This window comes from Lissotriton helveticus, chromosome 1_1, assembly GCF_964261635.1.
Source record: "Lissotriton helveticus chromosome 1_1, aLisHel1.1, whole genome shotgun sequence".
Lineage (NCBI taxonomy): Eukaryota > Metazoa > Chordata > Amphibia > Caudata > Salamandridae > Lissotriton > Lissotriton helveticus.
Window position 1 is genome coordinate 1,829,455,416 of NC_136057.1, and position 13,541 is coordinate 1,829,468,956.

General features: G+C 47.1%; 1 protein-coding gene across 1 annotated transcript in view; it reads left to right on the forward strand.

The window, feature by feature from the left end:
• MYOC (myocilin) overlaps positions 1 to 12,510 on the forward strand; it is a 73,010-nt gene extending 60,500 nt beyond the window's left edge. The window contains exon 3 of the mRNA XM_078641108.1: positions 8,272 to 12,510. Coding sequence (XP_078497234.1) covers positions 8,272 to 9,056 — 785 coding nt within the window. The 3' untranslated portion in view covers positions 9,057 to 12,510. The remainder of the gene's footprint in view (positions 1 to 8,271) is intronic.
• Positions 12,511 to 13,541: the final 1,031 nt, after the last annotated feature.

Genomic DNA, 13,541 nt, shown 5'->3' on the forward strand with positions numbered 1-13,541 from the left:
GGCTCTCTACATCCCTCCTTCAATTTAGTTCAATACTGGATCTACTGTGATTATATTATTGTTCAGGGTGAGGTCCATACAAAGTCTCTTAACCTCTGGCTCGGTCCGGGATTGGGCCTTAGATGATACCGGTGATTTTTACGGGCCGAGGAGCCGACAGCCCCAGCCGGGGTTGCTTCGGCATTCCGTGCTGGCGACCCAGGTCCTGACACGGTGTCTCGAGGGGTGCTCTGTTGGATGACGTCTTCATTCAGTCCGTCCGGGTTCAGGCATGTTGCCGGGGTTCCAGCCCATAGTCCGTCTTCGTCTTGGCAGTCAAATCCTGCACCCGATGCTTCTCCGGTGTTGGCGGGAGTGCCCTCTGGCCCTCCTGTCTTTTTGAAGCAGGATATGTTGCGGGTGACAGTCTGGCGGCCCAGGCGTGCGGTCACCATGGTTCCTTGGATTTTCTCGACTGTCCACCTCTCGGGCTCGAAAGGTGTCCTGAACTTCCACCCAGGATGACGATCTTGGACCACCACGGTATCTCCTTCCCGTAGTCCAGGTTGTTTCGCATGTCGAGCCTCACTCGCTTTCTGGTTGGTACTGATTCTCCGCGACTGTATCGCATCGCTGTCCCTTGTCTCTGGTGTCCAGGTGGGGGACGTTGGTATGTTTCCCCGTGGAGCTTTCTTAAACAGAACGTGTGCGGGGGCGCATTTCGTGGTGCTGTGTGGGGTCTGTCTATACGCACTTAGAAATTGATCCAGAGCTGCCTCCGGGTCACTTCCATTGTCCACGGCGATGCGGATGGCCCTGTTGAGGGTCCGCATGAGTCGTTCTTCTTCGCCATTGGCTTGTGGCCACAACGGTGTGATTTTTCTGTGCTTTATCCGGAGGCCCTCCAGATACGCTTGACACTCCTTTCCTGGAAATGGCGGTCCGTTGTCCGATTTAATTTCTTCAGGGAGCCCCATCGTGGCAAAGATGTGATCTAACGCCTTCTTGACTTGACGAAATGCCGTGGATGTGACAATCTCCACGACTGGGAATTTCGAGAATGAGTCTACTACTACCAGGGTGTGTCTGCCGTCCGGGAAACTCCCAAAGTCGATGCTCAGGTGTGACCACGGGGTCGTTGGCGCATCTTCCGTGATTATTGGAGCTGGGGCTGGATCTGACCCGGTGATGGTGCAGGCATGACACGATCGCACCATGTCATCTACCATGCTGTCCATGGCAGGGAACCAGACTTTATTCCTCAGCCGGGCTTTCGTTTTGGCCATCCCTTGGTGTCCTACATGGGCAATGGTGAGCATGTGTCGTTGGAGGCTTTCAGGTACGACGATGAGGTGCCCTCGCAGCATGATCCCTTCGTCTCCTACGCTCAACTCGTTGCGGATCTGCCATATCTGCTGCCGGGCATGGCTCACTTCCGGTCTCAGGCCTTGCACCCCGTCGAGGAACCTGGTTCAGCTGCTATCCTCAAGGGCTCTTTTGACTCGAATCAGGGTCTCGTCTGCGTTGGTGGCTTCACCTATCTCCTGCAGAGTTAGCGTGTCAGGGCAGGTGGCCATGGATATCATGCGGACGAATTCTTCGGCGACTTGCCCATCTGCGAGTGGGAGTGCCTTCTTCGTCACATCTGGGTGTCGTGACAGATAATCTGCTGGGTTGTGGGCCCCGGGTCGAAATACCAGATTGAAGTTGTAGCCCTGTAACTGGACCGCCCACCGCTCAATCCGTGGGGGAGCTAGCCTGGATGATCCGGTGAATAGCGGCAGGAGTGGTTTGTGATCAGTCACTATGTTGAATTCTTGTCCACAGAGGTATAAGTGGAAATGTTGGCAGGCCCACTTGATGGCCAGCGCCTCTCGCTCGATCTGGGCATATCGAGTCTCCGTGTCTGTGAGGGCTTTGCTGGCGAAAGCAACAGGCTTCCATTCGTCTCGGCCGTGTTCTTGGAGTAGTACTGCTCCCAGGCCCACAGGGCTGGCGTCTACCACGAGCTCTGTCTTCCTGCGCGGTTGGAAATACGCCATTGTGGATTTGTCTAGAAGGCCCGTCTTGATGTCTTGGAATGCTTGATTTGCCGCGCAGGTCCACTCCCACTCCTGGTCGTGTCTCGTGAGCATTCTCAGTGGTTCTGCTAGGGCCGCCAAATTAGGTATGAATCGGCCACAGTATGTGGCCATTCCGAGGAAGCTTCGGACCTCGGATGGACTCCGGGGTGTGCTTGCGTTCCTGATGGCTTCGGCTTTCTTCGGATCCACCTTGAGACCTTCGCGCGTGAACGTATAGCCGAAGAAGTCGACGGCCTCTTGATAGAACAAGCACTTTGCCCTGTGAAGGGTTAATCCGTGTTCTTGGAGTCTTTGCAGTGTGGCTCTCACGTGGGCATGATGTTCCTCCAGCGTGTTCGAGTATATGAGGATGTCATCACTTAGGTTAATAACTCCGCTTAGTCCTGACAAGACTTCTCTGATCGCGTTCTGGAATACTTCGGCCGCTGATGACACACCGAAGCTCAGCCTCTTGTATCGTCGGAGTCCGACATGCGTGGAAAAAGTTGTTAAATACCGACTCTCTTGCTCAAGCTCCAGCTGGTGGTACCCAGCGTTAAGATCCAGTTTGGAGAACCACTTCGCCCCGTTGAGGTCGGCGATGATATCGTCCATTGTTGGGGTGATGTGTCGCTCCCTTTTCACGGCAGCATTGGGCAATCTCATGTCGACACACAGTCTGATGGCGCCTGGCTGCTTGGGTTTTGGCGCTACAACTAGAGGGGACACCCAGGGAGTTGGCCCTGATACCTTCTCGATGACGTCTAGATCTTCGAGTCTCTGGAGCTCCGCCTCGACCTGGGGCCGGAGATTGAAAGGCACCCTTCTGTGCCTCAGGGCGACTGGACGTATGGATGTGTCTATGTGCAATTTGACCTTCTTTCCTTTGAGCTTCCCTAGGCCATTGAAAAGCGCGGGAAAGTCTTGTAGCATGTTATCGGCGTGTGATTGGTGCACTTGGTTGGCGAAGAACACTAGTCCTAGGTCTTCGGCTGTATGACAGCTGAGAAGCGTGCCCTTCTTGCCTTCGGTGATGTGGAATCGGGCCTCTGTTGTGTAATCGCCATTGACGATAGTGGTGCTGATGACCCATCGCAGTGGCAGTGGTTCAGTGCCGCCGTACGTGTATATACGTGCGCTTGAGGGGGCAAGTGTGGGTCGGGGCGACATCTGCTCATACTGTTCGGAGTCCATTACATTCACCGATGCCCCGGTGTCGATGAGCGCTCTCATTTCCGTACCTTCAACCGAGATCATACACATGGGAGGCGGCCTTTTCTTTGTGGAGACCCGGCTGACGTACGATATGACGTATACTTCGTCATCATCTTCATCTTCATAGTGCGGCCTCCTGTCTTGGGCTTGCGTGTTGGGGGCGGATGAACTGATTCCAGCGACAGTTGCCGCACCCTTGATGTTAGTGACCTGGGTCCATATCCGCCCCGTGACCTGGGGGCATTAGGCCTGTACCTCCCTCCTTGGCACACTGCAGCGAAATGATTGAGTCTGCCACATTTCGAACAGGTCTTTCCTTTTGCGTTGCATACTGCTGTCGCCGGATGGTCTCCCCCGCAGTATGCGCACTGGGCATCACGGGCTTGCCATTGTCGTGTGCGACCGCCAGCCGGCCTTCTCTGTAGCGCGTCTATCCTCTCTTCCTTGATGGGCGCCATCTTGGGTGTGACCGGTGGGGCCATGGGGGAGCGTAGCGTTATTTCCATCTCATCCGCCCTGGAGTCCGACAGTTCATGAGAGCGAGCAAGGATAAGGATGTCGTCCAGCATGATTCCGGGTTGCCTGAGGATGAGTTTTCTAAGCAGCTTGGATCTGCAACCTACGATGATTTGGTCCCTGATTTCCTCACGTGGGTCAGTGAATGGGCAGCTGCTGGCCAGCCGGCGCAGCCTGGCATAGTACATGTCGACGGATTCGGCCTCCGTCTGCCATGCTCGTTTGAATTTAAATTTTTCATAGTCATTGTTCAGTTGGGGATCAAAATGGGCATTTAGCGCGTTCACCGCCGCGTCGTAATTATCCTCGCTACCTGTGTTCGGGAGGGTCTCAAAGAGGTCGTATATTTCCGGGCCCCCATAGAGGATCAAAAGTGATCGTTTCACCGTGTTGTCGGTCTCCCGAGTTCCCTTGAAGTATAGATTCAGGCGGCCGAGCCACACCTTCCACCGCGGCGCCGCAGTTGCCGGGTCAGCTGACTCACTGAACGGAGGAACGGGGGCCATCCCCGCGTGGGCATGACTGATTGCTGGTGGGCCAGTGTCGCGGTTCTGGGGCAGGCCGGCGGGGCCTGGCTGCGCAGTGCTGGTGGCGGGCGCCGCCGCCGCGTCTCCCGTCGCTGGATTCGACATGTCTCTGTCCGTGATGTCGTGCCCAATGCACCAGATGCGGGGTTGTCGTGTGCACACAGGCTGCGACCTTTAGGTTAATGTGTGTAACAGCGCAGGGAGACACACCCTGTGAGAAGACGAGAACTGCCTTTGAGGTTACCAATGCTTGTTTGACGATGGAACCTTGAGCTTGCCAATGCTTGCTTTGCTGATAGACCCTTCCTGAGACAGGGGCAGGGCCAGAGGAGCCTGATCGTGAAGCACGACACTGCCTGCGCAGTTGTGTGTGTGAGGACAGAGGCTGGATATCCACAGCAGGCCTGGGTGAGACGTGCAACGTCTTCCCTCTTCACCCCCCCTCCGGGGCAGTGCGTGAGGCGGAGCGCGCACGCGCTGTGCGCTTGGGCGAGGGAAAAGAACTCGGCCCTAAGCGCGAGTCGCGCAGGGCCAGGCCAGGCCACAGGGGCGCCACGCAGGCGGGGCAGCAGAGCAGGCACTCACCCGGTCGATGCGTGGGCAGGCTCCCGCCGGCTGAACACGCTCCCTTTGAAGGAGACGCGTGGGCGGGGGCCTCCAGCCGAGCACGCACGCAGAAGCCGAAACTGGGAAGACGGCCAGGCGGGTGAGTACCGCGTCCAAGAATGCAGCGGGCAGGCAGCGTAGAGGAGGCGGACTGCAGCGGAGAGAGCAGGAGCTTCTGGCCGGCAGACAGGCACGCGCGGGGCGGTACCGGCCTCGTCGCCAGTGTTAGATGCGAGGTCGGGCCCTCGCACGTGGTCAGGGTGCGCCTGCAATAAGTACACACACACACAAGGGATGAGGGTACGCCGGAAAGACCCCGAGCGGTCTTCCGCCATTTATTATATACCTCCGGGCGGGCCCGCCCCGAGGGTGTATGAATGCGTGTATGCATTGATACATTGTAGTGTAGAAGCCGTGTGGCTCTCTACAATAGGTACCCTTGTCACTTCCTCGTATTAGACAGGAATGCCGCTTACATCTTAGAATGCGCTCTGTACTACAAGTAAAAGACGACAAAACAATGCAAAAAATACTCCGTTATTACCTACATCTAAAGCGTAAAACAATCTACTCTAAACTCTAACAACCGGTTCCTACTCACCGTGGAATGCTTAAATCGTCTGTCCGTCCACACCCATGGGCCGATAAATCCTGAGTGCAAAGACTATCACAAATATCCTGTCTATTTAAGAACAGGATCCTACAATCAAAAGAGGCCTCGTTTAACATACCTAATTTGTGTACCTTGCGTGGTCTAAATGCTCCCTTCCTGGTCCGCCGATTCATCTCTTTCCGTTAAGCGCCGGTACTAGCACCTGATTGGGAGTCCCAATCAGGTAATAGTACCGGCGCTTAACGGAAAGAGATGAATCGGCGGACCAGGAAGGTATGTTAAACAAGGCCTCTTTTGATTCGAGCATCCTGTTTTTCGCATTGTTTTGTCGTCTTTTACTTGTAGTACAAAGCGCATTCTAAGATGTAAGCGGCATTTCTGTCTAATACGAGGAAGTGACAAGGGTACCTATGTGATGTGAACAGTCATTGAGACAATTTATTAAGGTACATGTCTAAAGTGTACTGGTCAATGACCAGGTGAATATGGACAAGCTCCTTCATTTAGTGGGATAGTTAGAAGTTGTTCGTGTTTATTTATTTTTTCAGCTGATGGTTGTGGAATACTATTGACGAGAAAACCTGGATGAGGGAACGCTCATTACTAAGGAAACGGGCGACAAGAGGCTACACTCGATTGATGTGAGTTATGTCAAACAGGTGGCATGGAGAGATTGGAGCGGCCCTCTCTAAATTTGAGGGTTCGGTGTATGGCAGTCAGTCTAAGAGGGGTCTTTCCCATTCAGAAAAGATGATGATCTGGGAAGATTAGTACACTACACTAGAATTTGTATATGCATACTCATGCTTGGTTTTCATGTTCACAGATAGAATATTTGTGTGTTTCATATCGGACTCAGGAATAATACGCCAAGAATTACTCGAACACCGATAACAAGTTGAAAGCAACATATCAACAAAAAAAAGGTGAGCTGAGGCCTTTTTATTGACAACATTATAAAGGGCATGGGCATAGCTAGCGGATGCAAAAGCCATTATATAAGAGATTCGAGGTCACGATGGACATAGGAATACCCTTCTCTTTTTAGCATATTTCTCATCCTGGTTACTAATGCCCCATTGATGAGCACAAGTTGTCTATTATGAATTATGAAGAACATTTTGAATGTCCACATGGAATGTATATGATGTTGTCTCAATCGAATTTTTATTTGTCTTGAATATTTCATGGAAAATATAAGAAATAATTTTGTTTATGTGTGCATCATGTTACATTTTGCTTCCTGTCATGTTCAAACTTGGGTTTAACTGTTTAGGGGATGCACAATGATTTTGTAATTGGTGATACGGGGGTATATATAAAAAAAGTGGCCGATTTGAAAATATCAAGTACAGTCAAGGAATCTATTAGTGATGTTCTGTTTATACTTCTTGTATTTACAGCCCTGATGACGTCCTAGACATAGGACGAAACGCGTCGGCTGTTTATGTTGTGACTTTTCACTCAAGAAACAGAAAATAAAAGAATATTCAAGAAAACAACTCATCTGAAAGATTGTTTTTGATAACATTTATTTTGACTGTACTGTGCCATATATAGATATAATACGCTCCTACATCATTTGTTGTAGAGTATTTGAGAGTTATGAGGCTTCGGTTTAGCAGAGGATTATAACAAGCATTGGCAAAGTAAATAGGTCTGACCTTATGATGATGCAATGGGTAAATATTTTTTATTTTTTATTTCCTAATGCTGTTATATGCAACAAATGGAAATAAAAGAAAACAGACTGCCACATAAATGTGGTCACCCCATGCTTACAATAAAACAGTTACATTAAGAAAGTCACTGGTATAGCTGTTTTATTAGTGATGTTAAAATCCTTTTAGTGGTGCCATGCATTTTATCATTGCTTTTTTAGGAAGTATCCTGTCATCATTCCCGAAAGAAACTCTAAAATTGCCCCCAACTACAATATCACAATGTTTTATAAACACTTCATAACAGTAACTTTAAAAAGAAGATAAGGTACCCATCTAAATGGGTACCTAGAAAGCAAGCAAAAAAAATAGTAATTCTTTTAAATGTAATATAAAAAAACTATTAAGAAGCACACTTTAAAAGAGCATTGTGATTAAAAAGAAATTAATAATTTTTATGTGGATGTGAACAACTTACACAGGCTTTCTGCAGTCACTAATGCTGTATGCTGTGGCGAGTGGAAGCACAATTTAATGACAATTTAACAGACCAATGGATGGAGACTGCTGACCAAAAGCTCTTCAAGGGTCATGATTATATTTGTCGGGCTAACTTCCGATCCATATGCAAACGTGTCTGCACAGGCATCAGAATTACGAGTTGTGTGGTAGTTATCACGGTTTCGCGATTTTCCCTTGATAAATTCTGGCAGGTCAAACCTGCCAAAATGTATTGGAGAAAAATGCCTGGAAAAAAGGCGAAACATAAAGAAATTGGTATGTTAAATACCACTTCCACATGTTATGTCTCATTTGCCATTTAAAAAGTCAGAATAGGAGGGATTTACCCCATGTGGTATATAACTCATTACGGGGTAATTTTATTGACCAGATGTGGACTGCATTGAATAAAGTGTAGATTTAAGATTATTTGAAAGCTCCACATGAGAATTTGTTGTGCTTTTAAGGAACAGATCCATTGTCTGTGTTTCAGAGAATGATTTTGTGAATGTGAAGCCATATTGGAGGTTATGGTAAATGTTTCTATTGAGTACCGAGGTAAAAGGTTCCTATTTTTCCTTTTCTTGCAGGCTGTGGAGAACTAGTCTGGGTAGGAGAGCCTGTCAGCTTCCGCAGAGCAGAGAACATTGCTGGCAAGTACGGCGTGTGGATGAGAGACCCGGAACCCATGGCTCCCTACACATTGGAAACCACCTGGAGGATCAACACGGTGGGCACAGACATCCGGCAAGTCTATGAATACAATGACCTGGACCAGTTCATGAAGGGCTACCCCGCTAAGGTGCATGTCTTACCAAGGTCCATGGAGAGCACGGGAGCAGTTGTCTACAGAGGTTCCCTCTATTTCCAGCGCCGGAAGTCGAGGATCCTCGCCAGGTATGATCTGAGATCTGAGAGCTTAGGTGTTCAAAAAGAGCTCCCAGGTGCTGGCTACCATGGGCAATTCGCTTATTCCTGGGGAGGGTATACAGACATTGACCTAGCCGTTGATGAGACCGGACTCTGGGCAATCTACAGCACTGACAAAGCCAAGGGTGCCATAGTCCTCTCCAAGCTGGACCCTAACACCCTGGACGTTCTGAAGACCTGGGAGACCATTCTCCGTAAACAGTCGGTTGCCAATGCATTCATGATCTGCGGCAGCTTGTACACCGTCAACAGCTACTCTTCCCCTGATGCTGTGGTCAACTTTGCCTATGATACCAACACTGGGTCCAGCAGGCAGCTAAACATCCCTTTTGAGAACCGCTACCGTTATAATAGCATGATCGACTACAATCCCACTGCGAAGAAGATCTTTGCTTGGGACAACTTCAACATGGTCATGTACGACATAAGGTTGTCCAAGATGTGAATGAATTATAATGGCACACCTCGTGAACCTGGGGATTAGTAAACTCACCATCAAAACAAGGAGCAAAGAGCTGAGAGAAGAACCATAGACACCACCACCTCATTCCTGCTCTCTGTGCTTCAACAAGCAAATGACAATGTGTCCCTGATTGTATTACAGGACTCTTGGAAGGAGAAAAGCAGTTATTGGATAAAGATATTGCCATCCGAATGACTTACTTTCAGGAGTCAGTCAAAGTATCAGGAATACAGTCTAGGTGTAAACAGCTTGGCCACAATTGGCATTAGTGCAGTTTTTTCAGCATTATTCCTATGTATTCCAGAAAATATTACTATTCTGTTTATGTGTTTATTTTTTACCTTGCATTATAGAATATTTCTCACATCAAATGTTAATGCATTAATTTGCCAACAGCCTGGATGCCCGAATGGAGCTTGGAGTTGAACTAGAAGCATTTTAATAGTATTGCTCTGGCAAAGTCAATAATGCAATGATTTCTAGATCATAGAAACAGTAGTACATGCAGGTGATGCCAGCTGAATACACCCGGCTGCCTACCTTGCCGCCGCTGAGATAAGTACATTTTAGATGGGCTCCGTCTCTTCCCGTCACATGCTTTTTGGCGGATCCTATAACATTTCCCTGTGTCTTCTTAATTTTTAACCTCGATATCTGATGTCCAATTCGCCCAAATCATTTACACCACTTATCTGCAAGTATTTTCCTAACTTTCAATGGAGTTTCATCAGCTCAAGTTTAAAGTGCTTTCTCCTTGTCAACAAACATCTTTAGACTGACCCACATTTCCACATTGATATTCGGGGAAAGAACTCAGTACATTAACCATACCTTATCACCCATATTGTCATTCTTCTGCATGCAAAATATTTTAAGGTCATATTATCAACTCAGTGGACTTTGCACGACTCTGTATACTTTCACATCCATGTTCTTCACAACCTTGCCTTCCAGAAGCAGATGCAACACTGATGGCCTTTAGACTATTACCTTCACTCAAAGAAAAGGCACACCATCAGTAACTTCACCAATGATACAATTAGAGGAGCCACAACTTGCTATTTCCTCATGTTAGCACCTGCATCAGTTTGTAGATATGGCGCAGTGTGGTGCACAGATTGCGCCACCGCTGCATCAAAAAAAGGGAGGCAGCGGCGGTGCAAGGGTCTTTTAAATGAGGCCCTTAGGGCTTCATTTACAAGAAGCTGATGCATCGGCATCGATGCATCAGTTTCCTTGCGCCTTCGCTAAATGTCCTTGTGACACCTTGTGACACCATGGATGCCCTGTACTTACATATAGGGCTTCATGGCCCAAGGATTCACAGATGCGTCAGACATTCTGACCAATCTGTTGGCGCAAAAGTGACACATTGCTAGAGTTGGTTGTAAAACTGATGCAACTCAAGCAATGCTTCAGAACATATAAGCGAGTCCCATTGTAAAAGCCCTCAATCATGGTCTGAGCAGGCATTAGGATTTTGACACAGTGAAGTCGTAGAGTGATGCAGTGAAATGCTGTAAATTTCACTGCGCCAGTTCTATGTGGCTTTTTTGTGTGGAACGCCGACCCTCCATACATTATACCTGGAAGAGGTATAATGTGATACAGGGCTCTACAAACTGACGGATAGGACCCAATGCATCAGTTTGTAGATATGGCGCAGTGTGGCGTACTGATTGCGATACAGCTGCGTCAAAAAAAGTGACACAGTGGTGGGGCAAGGGACTTGTAAATGAGGTCCTTAGGGCTTCATTTACAAGAAACTGATGCATCGGCATCTATGCATCAGTTTCCTTGCACCTGCGCCAAATGTCCATGTGACACCTTGTGACACCTTGTGACACAATGGATGCCCTGGACTTACAATATAGAGCTCCATGGCCCAAGGATTCACAGATGCGTCAGACATTCTGACACATATCTTGCCACAAAACTGACACAATGTTGGAGTTGTTCGTAAAACTGACACAATTCCAGCAATGCGTCAGAACTCATAGGTGAGTCCTATTGTAAAAGCCCTGTGCCATGGTCTGAGCAGGCATAAGGATTTTGACAACACAGTGACGTTGTAGCGTGACGCAGTGAAATGTAAATTTCACTGCACCAGTTCTGCATGGTTTCTTTTGCGTGTAATGCCTACCCTGCATACATCATACCTGGCAGAGGTATAATGTGACACAGGGCTCTACAAACTGACGGATAGGACCCACTGCGTCAGTTTGTCGATATGGCGCAGAGTGGCGCACTGATTGCCACACCGCTGCATCAAAAATAGTGATGTGTTGGTGGCGCAAGTGGCTTGTAAATGAGGCCCATAGCCTTTAAGGAAGTGGAGTAGGGATGGGGGTTTTGGATCTGGATTAGAGCGGAATTCCAGATTCTTGGAAAATAGCAGGATGACTGTTATCTGCTCTTCTCCTTATGGCACTTTCTGATTCTGTGGTCACGCACCAGTGGGTGCTCTGAGGTTTGTTTTTGGGTGGTCCAGGATGCACGTCTGTAGAGCAGTCCCTCTTTCAAGATGAGACAGTAAAGTACCAGGATATCAAGGTTTAAAAACAGTACAAAAATAGTATAGCTATAAAATATTGTGAAGGAAAGGATAAATATGAATGTATAGGCTTGCTACTTTTTAACCCTATATATCTATCCATATATATATATATATATATATATAAATATCTATCTATATATATGCATTAGGATTGTATATCTTCAAGGTACCTATACGTAGAGTTCAGAAGAGTAAATTAATACTTACCTAAATATACTTACCATCACAGTATTTTGGTAGCAGGTATTCTGGCTATGATCATTTTTAGCTCAAGATTTTTTTACTCAATAATTGACTTACAACCAGATGGGACAGCACCGAAACATTGTCAGATAGTTCACAGTTCCAGTTCTGAGAGGAAGGCCTTAACACGACAGAACATCAAGGGTTGGTGCCCTGCTTTTTATCTAGTATGCGCTATGGGATCTGTAGGTGATGAATGTTTTTTAAATAGATGCCAAGGTTTTTGGCGCTGTTGATGAGTTGTTGAGTGAAGCTTTCGAGATACATCACTCCGAGCAGCCTTGCAGTGGTTGCTGTCACTGCAGACAAGCAAATATTCTCTCTTCCGTGGTTTCAGTTGTAAAACTTCAAAAAGAGTTGGAGTTAATGTGACCTCGTTTTGAGGAGTTGGACATGCATTTACCCCAATTTCAATAAAAATATTTGTTGCTCTCCGAAACCCCTCCAGACCCATATTTCAAACAAACGGCTTTCTTCTGTTTTGTATGTTTTGTCCGGGAAATCCCAGCTACTCTTTTTTCACCCTGGTGGTCCATTCTGGGCGACTCAGTACGAATACCCAACATTGAATCCTTCCATGCCTCAAGTACCGTTCTCATAGCAAAAAAAATTAAAGAAATCTTCTGCCATCTCGAATTGTCTTTTTTCATGCACGCTGACTACATCTGCGCCTGCCCGTCAAGGACAATGTGACCTTAACATTTCTGTCCCACCAACAAAGCACTACAAGCCCTGCCTTATTCTCTCTCTCTCTCTCTCTCTCTCTCTCTCTCTCTCTCTTTCTCTTTCTCTCTCTTCTCTCTCTCTCTCTCCTCCTATATATATATACACATATATATATATATATATATATATATATATATATATATATATATATATATATATATATATATATATATATATATATATATATATATTTCCGACGATCTCCACATCATCACGCGGCGAGGACTTCACAGCGCCATAAGGAGTAGACTTGACGGGTAGTTTACCTTTTTAAAAGAATTATTCAACACACCATAGTGCAAAACATGGACGGTCTATGCGTTTCGCCTCTCCGCTTTCAACTGGACCTACATATATATGGGTGACCTCCCTCTGCCAGTTGTCCTGGCGCAAACAAAAAGTGCTAAATATATCTTGGAATTGTCTGAACATCCATAGATTACTACCCTTGAACACGCTTCTGCCTATCTTCAGGTAAGTAAGCCAGAAGGAACCGAGACCCAGATTTACAAAGATTATGCGTTCGGTTTGTGTCACTTTTCTGACCCAAGCCCGACGAAAAATCTATTTTGGTATTTATAAAACAATGTAAATGTTGATTTGTGTTGTTTTGTTAGTTAAAAGAACACGACACAGCGCATAGCACAGCCTTGCGTTACCTTACGTCAGAGAGGCGTTCCATGGGTGGTGCATTGGCTTTCCCGTGCAACCACCCATGGATTTTGACACAAACTATATTTATAAAGAGTTTTAGACATGGATCTGCGCCAAAATGTTGCACCTGCCTGAGGCTGGCATAATTAATCGAAATATCTATATTTTTCCCTATTATTTCCTCTTTGCATGTTTGCTGCATTCTGCAGCACATATTCATGGAGGAAATAGCTTCAAATTATTATTTTTGTGCTGAAAGGTATCCATTCCTGCACAAAAACTATCTT